The following is an 18,310-nucleotide window of genomic DNA, read 5'->3' as shown; positions in this document are numbered from 1 at the left end:
CCGAGACCATAGGTGTACTAGATTGGCTACTAGACCCGTCCATCCTAACAAATAAAATAACAATGCACATTAATATATCACGACCACGGTTCAACATATATCCAAATTTCAATAAATAAATAAAATAAATGGTTCAAAAATCTGAGCATTCAACATAGAAAATATATGGTTGTGAGAAAAATAACTCAAAATATATAACAAAAATCAAAAGAAATCTGCCTATTCAATACTTTCATGGCATCTGCCCAATCTGCCAATTTGACATAGTTTCATACTTTCATAGCATCTACCTATTCAAAAGCAATCTGTCAATCTGTTTGTGCACAATAGCATTCAACATAGAAATATATTCCAAGCAAATATATTAAAAAAATCTGTCAATCATGTTTTGTTTCTAATAATCTGTGCACAAATATGCCAATTCAATGGCAAGGCCCAGTTAAGTATCTACCTATAAGTATCTGACTAGAATATGCCAATCTGTGCACAGAATTACAAAACTTGAATTGCTATCAAACATTAAAGCAAGACCATGTATCTAAGATTCTATAGCCAAAACAAAAATATTACCTGACGCAACGTGTGACTAATTTGAAGTTTGAACAGGTGGAATGATTAACTCCTCAGTTGCTACAACAGTGCTAAACCTGCTAACACTACCAGGAAAAATGTTAAGATGTGAAAGGTTAACAGGTGAAGGCATCGTGGGACAGTATACAATACATTCACATTTGATTTCTTTTGATTTTGTATTACATACTGGTAAGATATCGTTGAATTACAAACTCAAAATAAGATATAAAAAGTAGAAAAAGATATCTATATTTGTTTTCGTACTCAGAAATACGGTCAAACGAATTGTGATCTTGTCTCAACTTGGAAGATCGAGTCATCGACCACTGAAATATGGTCAGAGTTGTTTGCTAAACATTTATACTTGATTTCAATTGATATAAACAATTACTGATTTGCAAAGTTATCCACCTAAAACTCTTACATGGTTGGCTTTTAATTTATTTACCAACCCTTCTAAATTTCCCTTTCCTGAGTTTCTCTTGTTTGATGAACTCCCCCCCCCCCCCCCCAAGTTGACTTTTATATAAAAGGGGCTTCTCATTGGAGTTGCATCTTTTACTTTGTTTTCCAAGTTTTAACATGCAAAGATAGTTTATTAACTTATTTGCTCAATATGGTGAAATTTTATGATTCAAATATGAATGCCTGCATGTAGATGGAATGTACCTAAAAGAAGTTGATCAGGTCCTTAAACCTGGTGGATATTGGATATTGTCTAGACCTCTAATTAATTGGAAAACCTACTACAAAACGTGGAAACGGTCTAAGAAGGACGTGCAGGCTGAGCAAAAACAGATTGAAGCACTGGCTGAAAGTCTTTGCTGGGATAAAAAGTATGAGAAAAGAGATATGGCTATCTGGAAGAAAAAAGTAAATACAAAATCCTGCAGAAGAAAGTCTATCGATGTATGCCAGACAGAGGATGCTGATGATGTCTGGTGAGGCTCTGGGCACTATGGTTTCTCTTTATTACTTTGGTATTTTCACAACTCATTGTTTTTAGACTTGTTTAGTTGTTTTACATCTTCCCTATTAAAGTATAAAGATAATCTTATGGTCATCATAAGTCTGCCCCCCTCTAAATTTGAGGTTTGGTAGAACTTCCTGAAATGGGACAGACTCAGTTAGGGGAAAGAGTCACAAATCTTTGCAGCAGATGGCAGGATAATGCATGAAAAACATTTTTGAAAATCTCAAATTACATGATATTGAGTAACTTTCATCCAGCAATTTGGTTTACTTATCTACAAAAATGCTAAATAGAACACAAGTTTTATAAGCAGAAGTAGTTGAATTGGCATGCTGCATATATCCAACATTCCCAATCCTATGTAAGCATGCTCTACTGCTATGCAGGTTTTGCACTGTTTGTGTTGGTTTGCTAGTTCAATATTAGGCTTTTAACTGAAATTCATTGATATAAGCAGGATGCCCACCTCTAAAACACGTTTAACTAGATCAAGAGAACCTTCCCACATGGGTGCCGCAATGCATCATCAATAAAAGAAACCATATACGACCTGCCAAAACCAAATACATACACAACTAAAGCGCCAAATACACAACCAAATACAACCCGCGCTTTAATCCCTACAACCCGCCAAAACCAAATACATAGCATCACACATGGGTGCCGCAACACATCATCAATAAAAGAAACGATTTTTAAAAAAGAATACGATAAACTCAATCAAACATCATTTTAATTATTGAATGACTACTAACAAACAGATGAAGATGGAATAAATGTATAAGTTATTAACACACCAAAAAAAAAATGCCAACGGCATAAATTAATTACCTAATTTGGGTGAGAGTGAAACTCGGACTCAGTGCTAGATTGAGAGTTCTGCCTGTGAGGGAAGATTGCCCGAGAGAGAAAGATCGCAATAGTCGAAGACGATTCGTGAAGGAAGGCTGGAGAGTTCTGTCCTTAATGCTTTGGCGTGGCGGTGGCTGGGTGGTGATTCGTGAAGGAAGGTTGGGTCGCTGGAGAGTCAGAGACAATTTGAAGGAAGGCAGGCTGGGTGGTGATTCTGGTGAAGGAAGGCTGGCAATGGCTGCGCTTCAAGCTCGATGGAATTGGAATCAATGGAACGGAAGTGAAATGGGGGATCCGACCTAAAAACAAATGAACGACACATATTAAATCTAAAACGATGAACGGTTGAAATAATTCTCTTATAATTAAAAAATAATATATATATAATATTTATTTTGGTTCGGTATGGGAATACCGAAAAAATGGAGATGCAAAACCGAATCCCGTACCAAAAATTTTGGTTTGGTTCGTGATGACATACCGAAAATTTCAGGAATTTTTGTTTGGGATTGGGAATTTTTCGGTTTGGTTTGGGATTTTTGGGATTTTTTTCCAGCCCTAAGAAGGAGAGATGGAGAGAGAGAATGTGAGGGGAGTGAGAGGTTTTTGTTTTTGGTTTATTTTTTTTCAATATTGGAGGTATTTTAACATCACCTGTAGGTGAGGCTTCAATAAAAAAAAAAAGTAAAATTTGGACCTGTGAAATTACATTATTGCCCATCAATTTTTTTTTTGTGTGTGATAGAAGACTAATTTTTCTTTTCACTCTCTTTTGGTTGACAAAGAAGGTTTTATTAATTACTATAGATTATTAAGGGGAGAGGGTGGAGTTCGAAACTATTATAATAATTTGGGAAATTTAACAAAAAACTCTCAGTACTGTTTATTTTAACGAAAAACCACATTTTTACATTAAAAAGTCAATCCTGGTATTATTCACTTTACACTTTATTTGGTCCTTATCGTTAAAAGTCAAAGTTTTCAAGCCATTTTCAATAATTTTTCTTAATAATTTAGGAGTGGGGAAGTTTTGAATTCGAAACGCATCGGTGGAAACTCAATCCTATCTACTAGGATATTGGACCACATGCAAAAGAATTCTTTTTGACAAACTATAGGATAATTTACATTGAACTATTGAGAGTGCAAAGGCGAATACTTTTAACCAACTGAATTACAAGCTACTTGCAAATTAAGAGAAATGAAAAAGAAAATTAGAGAAATAAACTTCCATTGTTGCAATTTGAATCTTTACTTTATGGAAACAAATAGTATTTCTGATGCCATTTTTCCTACTTCTGTAGCTATAGGTATGCACTTTTACCTTTATGGGTAGCGGGTTCCATTGATTAATAACTGGTGTGCTTATGAGCTATTAGGCATAAGGAATGGAACACATCCTAGTGACTTACTATTCAAGGTGGTATATAACCTTAGATTCAAGGTTGTACAAACACTACCATTTACGACTTAATATTAATTAAATTGGACAATCAAACTTTCTAGGTTTGGATAAAAAGGAAGTTTCTTTGAGCTTAAATTTTAGGTTCGAATCTCGTGGATGACGAATTCGATATCAAATTAGGCTGCTCATTGTGTGGCCGAGCTGAACTCCTCCTCCCTTAATGTAAAAATATCGATGTAATAAAAAAATCTACTTGTTTATTTCATTCAAAGGTCACACGACTCACACCTATAAGCTTGGCAACCCAAACTTCTTTTTTCCATTATTTTCCACTCGACACAAGATGAGTGGACGACCCAACATCAATATTTGTTGGGCTAAAAGTTTTACATTTATGAAAAATAAATTTGAGTCCAAACAAATTAGGAAATGCATTAATAAACTTGTCCGTTAACTGATAGATTAGGGATATATCAAGGCCACTTTATAGCAAAACACAAGTGATGGATTGTCTTGATGGTTAATGTAAGATATCGCTTATAATTTAAAAAGAAAGAGCAAATAATGTATGACCAAGTTTTAGAAGCCTAAGTATGAGTCAAACTATAAATTCATACGGTCTCATACCAAAATCGTCAATGACAATTTGTTCAGGCATTAGGCAACCGTATGTGTTTCAAAGTGTAAATTTTACATTTTCTTTGAAGAAAGTATTAATATCCCATAAAAACGCCATACACATTGTTGGAGGAAGTGACGCACGAGAGGTAATAGGTGTGCTCTAGATGCCCAAGAAGTTGATCAAGTTGTTCTACTACTGTTGGAGTTTTGTTCTTTTTAGTAGTTTGAATGAGTGTGATTAATAGGATTTATACTTATATGTAGTTTGAGTTTTGTCTCCAATTTTATACTTACAATATACGTTTAACGTATTGTTATCACACTCATGAGTTTAATATATTGGTATCATTCATGAGTGCCCACTAGTATGAGTTCAATATGTTGACACTACACTCATGAGTTAATATATTGAACTCATGATTGGTATCACACTTGAATTTTTAGGCCCACTCTAGCAAATTTGATTCCCATATGAGTTCAATACAGATTCTTTAAGGGAATGGATCCGTATTTTTTTTTTTCAAGTAATGGGGATTAATTGGAAGTCCCACACCACATCGAACTTCAACGTTATGAACCATCTATTTTTCAAGTTGCACCTCATAGATCATCCTTGCACACTATTAGCCAAATCAGAAATATGTGAGACATCTAATTTGAGTTTAAAGAGATTGATGAACACTATGTTCTAAGAAACATTGAAATTTGATCGTGACAATTAAATGGCAAATGGTTTTAGATTGAATTGAATTTTTGCATAAATGGTCTATAAATCGAGGCTTACAAAATATGTGATTCGGATCGTTAAAGTCTGATGTAGAATGAATCTCACGACTATTCTCATTGTTTTTCAAAAAATGAAAATCTCTTCTCTTAAAGGGCATGGAGTTTTACTATATTGAGATAACACTCGCTTTTTTTAACAAACTGTAAGGGCTTTAGGATATCTCCAGTGCAAAAATGTAAAACTGGATATGCAATTGAATCTTTTGCATCTCCGGTTTCATCTTTATTAGAATATTTTGAAATGTAAAACTATTTTGTTCTAGTGATGAGTTGTAAAATTTTGAAATGTTAAATTTGTATTTTTATCTGAAAAGTTTAATGTAGCTCGTTAGAATAAAGATAAATGATTCTTAGCCATTTAATAACTAGAGTGACAGACTTTAAAGAAGATGTCAAAACTGTCATATAGATATACAAAAGCCAAAAAAGCATGTAAAACTCCATCCAACAGAGTCTTCAATTTCTCACGTGGAAGCGAGTCAATTAAAGGCAAATTTGTCTTTTATCAAATTGATGTAATGATTGTTTACCAAAAAAAACAAAATTGATTTAATGATTTTTTAATAGGTGTGATGCAATTTATAATAAATGTTATTATGTGTTCCAAATTCCAATTATTTGATTGGTTGTCTCAATAATTAGAGCCCCAAAGAGATGAAATAAATTATAGAATGACAATTTTATTTAACATATTGGGTGGAGCAAAAAATTGTATAAAATGTTAAATTGCCACATAGGGCATCAAATATCATTTTGATGTTTTATATTTGATATATTCTTTAGAAATGTTCTAACCGAAGTTTAGTAGCGGTCCCCACAAAAATATTTTAATTAATTACGCATATGCTGGGGTGGTGCTCAATCATCCAATGAACCTCCTTTTCCAGAGTTCAAATATTCTGAGCCCATTTTGTGTGTGGCATCTTTGTGATTTTTATTATTGATTGACACGTTTTTCGTTAAATTGTTTGATACTTGTCAATTAATAATAAATGTCACACACAAAATGAGTGCTATAATTTTGAGATGGGAGAAAAAAAATGCAAAATATGAGATTTTTTTTTTTTTTTTTGCATTTTCTTGTGGGTTGCACATTCCCAAATTCTGGCCCACTACGATTAAAATTAGTTTTTAAGTTGTAAATTTATCATTCCAAGATAATTTACATCTCTCATTGGAAATGCTCTTATGTCATGTGCTAGTTAACAATTCTCATGTGAATAGCTTATAACAATTTTAACAAAAACTATCAAGTTTAACTCATTAACTCATTCTATTTGTATGTTCTAAAAAACGGATCAGACGATCCACGTTGCTCCTAAACACTTGGCAGCGAAGCAACGCACGATGAACCCAAAACCGTTTTGGAAGTCGGCAAGGCTATTAGGCGGCCTCTTGGGCGAGTTAGGTGTCCATTGGGCGTTTTAAGTAGACACTGCTAGCTTTAATTGAAAAAAGAGGTTTTTTTTTAACAAAAAGTGGGGGACTTCGGTTTCAAGTCGGGTCCATTTTGTTCTAAAACTAGGCCCACCATTCTTTTAGATAACACGTAAGCTTAGACTCAGGAGGATCCTCAAGGATCTTATGGATCATTTAATCACATATGTTCATCGTATATTGTGAGGTCAAAAATTATTGTAAATTTTTTATTTAAAATTAAATATAAATAGTACCTGACAAAAACTGACCGAACGATATACGATAAACGAATATGATTGGAAGATCCCGGATCCTCACAAAATGGATCGGGCAAGGATCCTTTCTCGGCTTAGACAACCTTGCAAAACGAATAAAAAGAGTCATCAAATTTTACACATATATTCAATACGTACATATATATATATATATACATATATATATTTAATTACAAATTTAAAAACCCATCTAAGCCCCTAAGCATTAGGCTCCTACTTGCCGGCCAAGCTGCCCCTGTACTTTTTAGGACTTTCTTTGTATTGAGCCACAATTTGTGGGCAACGCATAAACATTTATAACTTTTTCCCCTTTGCACATGACCCACAACCTACCTTCGCCAATCTCGAAAATTGTCATTGTTACCAGAAAAGTTCTAGTTGCCAGATAATTTTAATTTGTTGTTCAAAAGTGCAATAAAGAAATAGTAATAGGTGCAACTTTTTCATCTTCAATTATCTTAGTATTGTGAATTTTAGTTTATACATGTATTAGAGAATTCACGAGAAAATTCACCACTTAACATGTTTTTCTAAAGTCATTGTTCGACAGTGATTTTAAGACTGAAAAATTTGGCTGGCCAATTGCTGAAAAAAGTTGGCTGCTCGAAAAAAGTTGGCTGCTCGAAAAAAGTAATTGAATTGAGTTGACAATCATGTAATTAATGGACTAAGATCCTCTCCAGATTCTCTTTGTGGTAATCCGAATGATCAATCAATCGTGTCCATTCATCATACATCGTGCGGTTAGAAATTATTTTAAAATTTAAATTGAATATAAATAGTACCTAATGAAAAATGATTGCACGATATACGATGAATGTATACGATTGATTGATTCCTGAATTCCCACAAAGAGGATCCGGAGGAATCCTTGTCCGTAATTAATTTTGAACGAAATGTAATCGGGTTTAAAATTTTAATCCAGGCCCAACCCAAAATGTAATCGGGCTTAAAAATTTGAAGCCCGCCTTTGACCGGGTTTCTTAACTGACCTTCTCCTTCAACGCCAGCATTCTCGAATACTCGACGCACGGCGGCTGATAAGTGTAGGTTTTCGCCATTTCTACCAGGTAAAAATTCCACCTCCTCCCTTACATTTATTCTGTGAGTCGATCTTCCTTTCTTTTTCTCTTTCTTTATCATTGAATTATTAAATCTCAAATTTTAGTTAAATTATCAATAAATGTTGTTTTTCATCGCGACAGAGTATGCTCGATCGGAACTCAAAAATTGCATTTCTGGATCAGATTATTTGTTGATGTTAGAAATAATTATAGATCCGTGGTTTTTTTTTTTTTTATATTTAATTAGGTCAAGAATTATGAACTGAATCTGATTAGATTATTTTCAGTTCTTAAGAATTTTTCTAATTTCTTCGGTAATCTGTGTGTTCAATTTATTTTCATGATTCAAACGAGTTTTCTTTGGTGGTTAAGGTGGTAAGAGGCAAGAGCTTGTTCTTTCTTACGATCATGAGCATGAGCATGTACGGAGGGATGCGGACCTGCGCAAAGTTGTTGAGGGCTTCTGAAGCTTCTCTATTGAAATCAGGTTATTTTGATGCCGTCTGTCGCTTATTTTGTTTGATGTTGATGCATATTATGTAATAGTCAGGTGGATGCACAATGTGAGTCCTGGATGTAACTTTTGAGTGGTCAATAGGATTGAACGGTTTAAGCCCGGTGATTCAAACTTGATGAAAATTAGGAATTGTGTCTGGACTACAATGTTATTTACTTTTTTTCTCCATTCAGGGATTGTTTCGAATGTTATTAGGCATAAATCATGGCATTCTGGTTTTCTCCATTGCAGATGGACTGGTTATGGATAAAAACATAATCCATTACCTGTTTGATTCTCGCCAGCTCCGTTTGAAAGGATAGTAAAACTAGTACACATCCACTTTTCACCCCGTGCTGCTTGTAGTTTAGAGCTTTCCCCTCCTTCAGGCTTGTCCTTGTTACTGTTTCCCTCATTGCCTTTTAGAGAACTGAGTGAACTTCCACTGATGGCACTCGTGTTGTAAGGTGGGCGCAGAGAAACCTCGAAGTTATTCCTTTCTTTTCTCACTTGTAAGAAGGTGTTACCATTTCTCCTCTTATGTAAGAGAGAGGTCTTATACATATCTCTATTCCACCATGGTTAGGTGCTTTTATAAATTACTTTTTGCCATTCCAAATGGGTTCTTGCTTGAGAAATTGTGTTCAAGGGCTCAATTTCACCCGGCCAATAATGATTATGGGGCAGCCTCAAGGTCTTACATGTTCTCTTACATGTTATAATTCAGGGAACCGCCCCAAATTTTTTGTTTTTCCACCAAGTACCACTGTACCAACCACTCACTGTTTGCTGGAGTATAGTTTCTTAGGTACTGGCTCAATTTTTGGCATGAGACATTTACAGGTTTTAGTTTTAAATGTGAGGGGAAATAGGAGAAACTTTAGGATAGGGATCCCGCTCCATGTAGTCAATATGTTATCCATATTATTGATATCATGTCGATATCGTGTTGATATGGATGTCAATGTGGTGTCTATATGGATGTCGGTGTATTGTCCATATGGATGGCTATCAATATATTGTGAGTATCCCACTCCACTGTTCATTGAGAGGGATTCCTCTTGAGAAGAGGCTCCTGGTTAAATTTATAACCTAGTAACCTACACCGAGAGATCTATTGGTAAAGGTAATGGTGCCATCTTGTGTTGCGTGGTACTAAGAGTAAGGGCAAATCGTTGCATGCTCCAAATTCCAAATTACTGGCCTATAAACCAAACTTATTTAACTGTCTATGTATGAGACCATCATTGCCATTGGTATTTTCTGGTGTTTTCGTGCATCTGATATAGTTGGTCAATAAAATTCAATTAATTTGAACTGATTTTTTTAATCGAGTTTGATATGCTCATGTGCTTCTAGAGTTAAGTACTGAGTGATTTCACGCAGTGACACTAAATCTCTCTCTCTCTCATCTAGAAGTTCATGCTTTTACATGTGTAATAAATCCCCAGCAATCCATCCGTAGTGGAGAATGAATGGATGCCTTATATGTTTATAACTTAGCTGAGGTATTGATTTGTTTGAGTTTAATGCGGAACGTTGTTTCATTGTATGTACTAAGTAGAACTAGTGGCTACTGTGCTTTTACCAGGAACTAGAGGGTTCCACTCAACTGGAGTGAAGAGAATGAGTGATCACGGCCACGATGAACCAGCCTACATGCATGCCAAACACATGTATAACTTGGACCAGATGAAAAACCAGAAGTTGCAGGTGAGCCTTGGAGTGCTTGCTGCCTTCAGCATTGGCGTGGGTGTTCCGATTTGGGCTGTCAATTTCCAACAGAAGAAGACATCCTCTGGTTGAGATGGACAAATGCAGGAATAAGAGACGCAAAACAGTGCAGTCCGGACATTCTCTTGGATCCATTTGATTTACTTCTCTTGTTAAAAGTAAGTGGTGCATTTGTTTGATAAATTTTATGTTAACCTATGATCGTGGCACATAAGAATCAGATTTGAGCGTCAAAGTTTCCGTTTTCCCTTTCGGTTCAGTTCTTTCACAGCTTTAAGCAATGGCAGTTAAGCAGACAATAAAAGGAAATCCTGAATTTTGGATGCCAAATGATATGACCTTGGGCTATTTGTGTATTTTTACCCCTTTCTAATAATCTTTTACGTGAGTTTTATCTATTTTTATTAAAAAAAAATGAAAGGAATTGTAACGAAAACTCAGAAATAGCCGTTATGCACTACGCGATCGAGAAGAAATGTATGTTGATTAGTATGGAGTGTTAATAACTTCAACTTAAAATGAGTAGTCAATTTGAACGCGCTGGCCACTGGGCCTGAGGTTCAAACCTTTTATATTCTCATATTAAGGAACATTTTGGCGTATATTATCTTATTGTTTTGTCAAAATAAAATAAAATAATACACACCGGTGTTATGTGATGAGGTTCTCGGAATTCATAGATGAGGACATTACACATGGCAAAAAGTAGGGGAAAATTGATTGAAATTATCCATTTACATATTTCAATTGTTGGGATGATCGAAATTTAATAGCGACGACGTATTGGGAACTGGATCTCCTCAGGAGCAATATAATTTAAGCTTGCTGAGAAGGTTATCCGGCCCGTTGAAATTTGATCAAATGGCTACAATTATTATAATTTTTAGGGGGCCCTTCTATTTATAGTCGTTGGATCAAATTTCAACGGGCCAGATGACTTGCTCAACAAGCTCAAATTATATTGCTCCGGAGGGGATCCAATTCCGACGTATTAGTCAAATTGACCAATACGTCAATTAAAAATATTTATTTATTTAGTTTAAGCAAATAACTTCATACAAAAAACATAACAAAAATTATAAGAATACAGGGTGCGCTTGTTGCATCAGACTATCTCGGACTGGAATAGCTTCAGGGACTAAGCTATATTGGCTTAGACTACACTAAGCTAGACTGACTTAGTGAAGCGTTTGGTGCTGTATCGAATTAAAAAGAAGGATAATACCAAACTACAATATCATTTTTTTTAATTCATATCTAGTAATATTATATTAATTAATTCTACATTTTTTTTATTCTAAAAAAAACTCTCCCTCTCTTTGGAAGCCTCCATCAGTCCATCTTTTTCTCCCTTTTATCTCCCTCATTCTCTCTGTCCCACGCTCTCCTTCATTTCCCTCTTTTTTTTTTTGATTAATTGCCAAAATAATTTTTCTGCAAAAACGAAGAATCAAGCTTGGTTTTTCAAGTTTTTGTTCGGTGGGCGTGGAATCCCGAATGGGCGAGCTTGGTTGGCCTAGATCCATTCGATTTTGGGTTTGACCTCGTTGAAGTGGTGGTTTGTGCTTGCAGCGCTGTCGTTGAAGCAGGGATTGGGGACACTTCTAGTCGTCGTTGTGCTTGTAGAAACGCTCATCCGGCAGTGTTCTTTCAAATATCTCGTCTTTTGGGGATTTGGGTTTCGACGACGAAGCAAGTCCGTCATCAATCATCGGACGGCTATGAGGACGATGCGAAGCATACAAGAGTCCTGGACGAGCCTGAGATGAAGCAAAGCAAGCGTAGGAGACGAGATTAGCAATCCTCCCCTTTTCGGGGTGGGGGGGGGGGTCTCACTAAAGCCTTTTAGTGAAGCGTTTAATCCCAGAAAGTCCAACTTAGTCTCATTAAACACAATCCTTGCTTGCACCAAACACGGTCTAAGTATCCTAGCCAGTCCAATGAAACTTAAAGAAGCCAATCAAATATGCCCACAAAGTTTTGGATATTTGAAGTCATGATCTCTATCATATTGTATAAATTTTGGAGCTTTTAAACTTTTCGACAATTTCAACTTATTTTCTTGGTCAAATTCAAACCCATGTAAACTATCAAGCTCCACAGTATTGTGCATGTTTGGGTTAATATTTAGCATTAGGCTTGATCAGAACAAGGCCCAATGAGGTCAAAATTGAATGAAGATTTGCCTGAGGTCCAGTCAACAGACCAGGAACAAATTGGCGCCTCCTCAATTAAAGCATAGGCCATGTGTCTATGATTGAAATGACAACTGACAGAGACCACCTCACTATCAGCCAAAAAAGCATTTTCTAATGGCACTACAAGTAAACATATGATGATTCACTGCCCCTGAGAACCCTTGGCCAAGAGCAAAGCCAAAGCAGTCGAACCAAATTGCCTATAGAAGGTGAAGCAAGCACAAGAGACAAGGACACTCAACCAATCAAACAAACAACATACAAACTCTGCTCTCAAGCCAGATATGCATCCAGAAAGTTGAAACTCGCCTAGATTTAGTCATTTTAGCAATAATTCTCTTAGAAAAGCTATCTTTTGTTTAGTGTAAAAGCTCTACTACTTTCCATAGTGTTGTAGTATCGATTTCTTCGTGTAAAACCTGTTTACGATTCATCCTTTTTTAGCATATAGCCTCTGTAAACCCAAAGAGAAGTGGCTGCAAGAAGTTTAACCTTGCCCAACAAGGTGAAATCTTGCTTGAGTCTCTTCGTTTGTACTTTCATTTAGTAGATTTGTCACTTAATACACTTTTCAATATGTATTCAAGTTATTTCCAACAGTTTTCTACCTAAGAATCCTATTTGCATTCGAATCTGGTTAATTTAATAAACTTGCTTTCATTAAGAACAAACTGGAATCAAGGAAATGGTTTAAAGGGCTCCAGACTCCCTCATTTTTAGACATATAAGATTATGAACTAAAAGTCTTCGTTTACAAGGCAAGAAAAAGAACTTAATGCAAACTTAACCCATCTGCGACAATCCTTTGATAACAAGAAGTTTAAGTAAACTGGGGGCGCAAGTAATCAACTTAAATCACATTTGCTCAACATCTGTTATACGGAGATAGCAGTGGCACGCCTATCACTTTGTTAGTTTGATTGTGAGCCTCAAGGCCTACATCTAAGGCCCTACAAAGGCACCTTTCAAGCTAACTTTGAACTCTTTTTGCAGCACTCTAATTAGCAAGAGCTCGACTACCAAACATCAAGTGCCATTCACCCTTGGGGAACTGTGCGAAGGGCTAAATCCATCTTTGCCTCAAACAATGCTCATTTGTTTCCTCCGCGCCTGGTTCATTACACTACTCTTCGGTATCTTATGGTACAACAAATCTATGAAACTTATCATCTGAGTTGGAAAGACATTTACTTGTTCAACCAATGTTGAAAATTCGTCAAGATTTGTTTGTGTTTAAGAATCTTTTGGCCAAAAAGTTTGAATCCATTCCTTCAATCTTCTCAAAATCGTCTCAAAGCACAGCACACCTAAATAGGTGTGGCTATTGCTTTCATCCCTTACCAAAAGGGTTCTGGTTACCTAAAAAACCACAACATCATACCATGCGCATTGAAACGACAATATTACCATTTTAGATATGTCATTTGCAAGTCACATGACTAAAGTAAATGAAAAAGAAAAATTTTATTTGAACCTATATAACCTCTTTCTACACTCAACTTACCTTCTACACCCCATATTATCTTTAATGAAAGAATTAATATCTCTTTAAACCCAAATTTATACCTAAACTACCCTCACAAACCCAATTCAAAATGTGAATATATCTTCACGCCCGTTTAGAAAATAAAAATCCCAATTGAATAATTTGGTGAAGTTTCTACTTGTTTATGACTCCTCCATATACCTAACACTTCAATCTCTTGTTTTCTTGATATCCATGTTCTCGTGATTGTATTTGCATAAGCATAAAGTACATGCTTTCATATGTCTATACTTAAAACACCAAAGAAAATAAACTAATAATAATTTTTCTTGCTATGCAGATATTGTGAGATGTGGCAGTTAGTTAGGAATGATAGGGGTATTGACAAAGCTGCCATAGGTTTAGAGAATGGTGATGGAGAATTTGTATGGCCTGTAGCAATGGAGGATAAGCTTGCCAAACTCTACCACGAGATGAAGTGTTATACTCAGAGGTGACTTATCGTTGGGTGGTGCTATTATTTTGGCAGGTAGTTTATTAAATACCTTTAATCATGCTCATGCTCTCGTCACGTTAGAGCTCCCTACTAGAATTCATATAACTGCTCATAGTGAATTCAATTATCAAGGTAAGTCTATTGTGTTGGTTTCAATTTCCAAATATCACTTGGTTGGTTGGGTAATGGACAATAGACTACAAATTTCTTGCTCACTCTGGAAAACCCCATGGGGACTTGCTGAGAATCATTTATATCTTCTAAAGATGAAGATGCCAAGTCCCGATAGTTTGTTCTTATCTAGTTTAGTTAGCAAATCATTTGGTTACAGCTGTATGTAAATGGAACCAATCATAATTGACTGACGAAGATGGATGAGTATTTCGTCCCATCTTCTGCCCTTTCTGCAATAGCCATAATAATGCGAGACCAATGAAACTTACAACCACCTCAGGAACACTCAACTCCTTCTCAAGCTGGGGAACCATTTCTTCTTCGTTGAAATATTCAACCAAGAATAGATTCTTAAGTCCAAGGTGAGGCTTCGCCACCACCTACACAGCGAAACCCAAAACCCATCTTCTCAACTTTCATTGCCGATGGCCATAAATTGAAACTCAAAAACTCATATTCTCAACTCTATAAAAATAGAAATCAAACGAAAAATTGCATTTCAACGTAGGATCAATGTAGGATTTTAACCGAAATGAATGTAGGATAAACATTACATGATGGTAAGATTTTATTTGGGTGTGGGTTTATTGATAAATTTTAGTTTTATTGTTAATTTCATCTTGCACTTAACAGTAATCATGCAATAAGGTAAAAATGACAATTCACATTTAAAGTTTAAGTTAAGTGTAAAAAAAATTATATAGGTTCAAATAAAATTTCTCAACGAAAAATTGGGTGGAAAAGTTTAAAATCTCACCGTAAGGAAGAAATTGACATATTGTAATGAGTTTCGGGCCCAAAATAAAAAGAAGAGAAAGATAGTAGTGCTTTCCTTCTTGCAAACTAAAGCCTTTTCTGTTGGGTTGGGCTCCCTACCTCTCCGTGCTCCTTGCCCAATCGAAAAAGGTGAATAACATCTCCCGATACAATCGCTCTTTGCTTTTTTATCTTTTTGTATCGTATATCATTTCACCGTCCGTTGTTGTCTTTGATCACGTCACAGTTTATCGTACTGGTGCGAGCTTCGACCAAACCCTAGCCCACGGATCAAAGGCAAGTGAAAGAGACGCGCGCACTTCGCCATGACTTCAGCAGCCAAAAAAACCAGCGAAGGCCTTTTCGAAGGGCTCTACAGGGTCATCATGGGCTGGAACTCAGTCTACGTCACCTTCGTCATTGTCGGCACTTTCCTCGGTGAGTGGGTGAGCCTCTCAACTCTCAGATTTACGGCTTCTTCACTAATTAGTCGTTTTGGTCTGTTTGGCGATCTGTTTTTGTAATTTTTTGTTTGGTTGCTCAGAAAATCTAAGGAAATGAAATTTGCCTGATTTGCTACTATGTAAACTTTGGCTAGTGTAGTTGCGAGCTCATAAATAACCCATTCGCTTTATTATGGATTAGTATTCTGTTTGTGAGAAATGGATTGAAAGTTGATATTGTTTTGTAGGGATTTATTCAATTTTTTTTTACCTTTAATTCGACTATTGTTAGTCATGTCATAGTCATATGCTTGCGCAAGTGAGAGATTTAAATTACGACAATATTTGGTTTCTATATTCTGCTGGTTGCGAAATTTTATGCAGTAATCTTATGCCGTATGGCCAATCAATTTCTAACCTCAATCGAGTTGAGGGTCATACATTGTGGAACCATTGAGATGTAATTCTTGGCTATCTAACGGAGACCAAGCAGAATTTAGGCCTCGTTTGGCGGCTAGGGGGTATTTTACTGGATTCAATGTTTGTTGAAGGAAGAGATGGGTGCTAAATTTTGTCCAAGTGTAAGGAAGAAGATGGGTTGGACATGACAAAAAGTTTGTTCCTTCCAAATACTACCAATTTTATAGGGATTTTAAGGGACGCTAATCCGTCTTAGACCTTGAATTGGAAGTTGACAGCTATTTGTTTATTCAACATACAATGAATCTTGTGAGTTATCATATCCAGTCATTGACACCAAATGAGGCCATATAAAGTCCGATTTTGTGCTTTAAAACGACTACCATGCGTGGTTCTGTATGTTTTTTTTCCTTTTCTTTCTGAATTGTTTTGTATTATTTGATGTGGCATTTGGTTTCTTCTCCATTCTTTTTACGAAAGAAGAACAATTTTCAGAGCTCTTATGTATTTCATTTGCTGGTTTCAGGCCGTGGATTATGGAGTTCACAAATTGTGGGAGTACAACAACATTGGGATATGTCCACGATTATCATTTTAGTATGTTATGCATTTTTGTATTGTTCAAAATATGTGCTAGATGTATACAAATATAGTTGATTGAAGAATTATATGTGTGCATGTATCTTCGTGATATTGTACGGGTTAGATACAGAATATTGTATTGCATCTACATGTTCTTCCTTCTTTTAGTGCATGTTAGTTTTTCTCCGAAGACAAACTTTTGCCCATTGCTGGAGCCGTTGCATACTACTAGGTCATATGCGTGTTTGGATGTATATTGAACCTGCATGTTCATGTTCGGAGAGCAGTTAGCCTGTTAGAGGAACTTTTATTAATCTAACCATCGTTGATATGGGTGGATTTTTTTTGCACATCCATGTCCTAGACAATGTATATTGAATTGCAAATGCCTTTCATGCAGTTGAGATTCTTTCTTCCATACTAAGTAGCTTTACAACATTCTTGATATTGAACTATTTTTGGGTAAATTACATTTTATACCCTTAAGTTTGGGCATCATTTTGCTCTCACACCTCATCTTTACAACATTACAATGCCATCCCTAAAGTTATTATTTTGTTGCAGTATCATACCTCCGTCATCCGAGTTTTACATTTGAACCAAATGTTCTCTTTTGAATGCAGAAACGGTATGAAGACATTCCAGTTTTGGGGCAAGGGCAATCAGAAGAATGAGTTATCAACTCTCTCCTCTTTCACTCTTTCACAAGGGCAATCGGAAGAATGAGTTATCAACTCTCTCCTCTTTCACTCTTTCATAGTCTTCATACTTTTGGAAAATTGGAGTATTCAATCGTGCATTAGGTACAAATTCTTGTTTCCGTAATAAAAGTTTGAATGGACCAGACTTACTAATCAAGCATGTTCCTTTCGATTGGGTGTTTCTAAGTGCTGAACAATTTCTGTATGCTCAGAGTGACTCTAACAATGGTTTTTGTTTACTTGAGAGATATTTTTTCAGTTCTTTGGCGCCCTCTCCCGCGTGCAGTTGTTCTGTTGTTTGCATAAAGGCTGATAAGAGCGAAAATAGGTTGCTCCAGTACCTCGAGAGTTGTTATTACCGCTCTAAAATAATTATAAGCCCTTCCTCTTCCCATACTTTTTACATTAGGTACATGTAAATAGACAATCGAAGGTTCTAAAAATAAATAAATAAATAAATAACATGATTGACATTAGGAGTAGAAATTTTATTTTGAAGAGTGATCCGCTTCCCCCCCTAAAACAAACCTTTTAGGTTTGAGGCCATGTGGTTGAACCATACCACAGAAGCTTGGTCCACTAGGTTCATATCTCTCAAAAAGTTACTGAATTTGCTACTGTTGCTCAGAAGCGAAATGTTGGTAGTGCATGGAAAGGATCCTTTTCACCAAGTTCACTCATTCGGACTATTAAAATTTAATTCAATGGTTAAAGTTATAATAACTTTTAAAGGGGTCCCTGTTTGTAACCGTTGGATCAAATTTCAATGGCCTCGGATAAGTGGACTTGGTAAACTTGGTGGAAGGGATCCGGAGAGGATCCCATCTCCATAGTGCATGAGTATTTTGAAGTGTCA

At 35.9% G+C, this 18,310-nt stretch overlaps 2 protein-coding genes across 3 annotated transcripts; both read left to right on the top strand.

The window, feature by feature from the left end:
* Positions 1-7,835: 7,835 nt before the first annotated feature.
* On the top strand, positions 7,836-10,586 carry LOC137746931 (uncharacterized). Of its 2 annotated transcripts, none has more exons than XM_068486943.2 (3): positions 7,836-7,974; positions 8,341-8,455; positions 10,056-10,586. In XM_068486943.2, the coding sequence occupies exons 2-3, from the start codon at positions 8,377-8,379 to the stop codon at positions 10,268-10,270; spliced, it is 294 nt and encodes a 97-aa protein (XP_068343044.2). In that variant the 5' UTR covers positions 7,836-7,974; positions 8,341-8,376; the 3' UTR covers positions 10,271-10,586. The 2 variants fall into 2 exon arrangements, with proteins under 2 accessions (XP_068343044.2, XP_088543131.1); XM_088687005.1 differs by lacking the exon at positions 7,836-7,974 and adding an exon at positions 7,977-8,008.
* A 5,048-nt stretch (positions 10,587-15,634) lies between these two features.
* Positions 15,635-17,427, top strand: LOC148690485 (cytochrome b-c1 complex subunit 9, mitochondrial-like). Its single transcript, XM_088686964.1, has 3 exons — positions 15,635-15,754; positions 16,698-16,742; positions 17,374-17,427. Exons 1-3 carry the CDS (start codon positions 15,635-15,637, stop codon positions 17,425-17,427), a joined length of 219 nt encoding a protein of 72 aa, XP_088543090.1.
* Positions 17,428-18,310: the final 883 nt, after the last annotated feature.

The sequence above is a fragment of the Pyrus communis genome, chromosome 15, assembly GCF_041283825.1.
Source record: "Pyrus communis isolate YQ-2024b chromosome 15, ASM4128382v1, whole genome shotgun sequence".
Lineage (NCBI taxonomy): Eukaryota > Viridiplantae > Streptophyta > Magnoliopsida > Rosales > Rosaceae > Pyrus > Pyrus communis.
The sequence above is the reverse complement of the archived record's forward strand: the minus strand, read 5'-3'. Positions and strand labels throughout refer to the sequence as shown.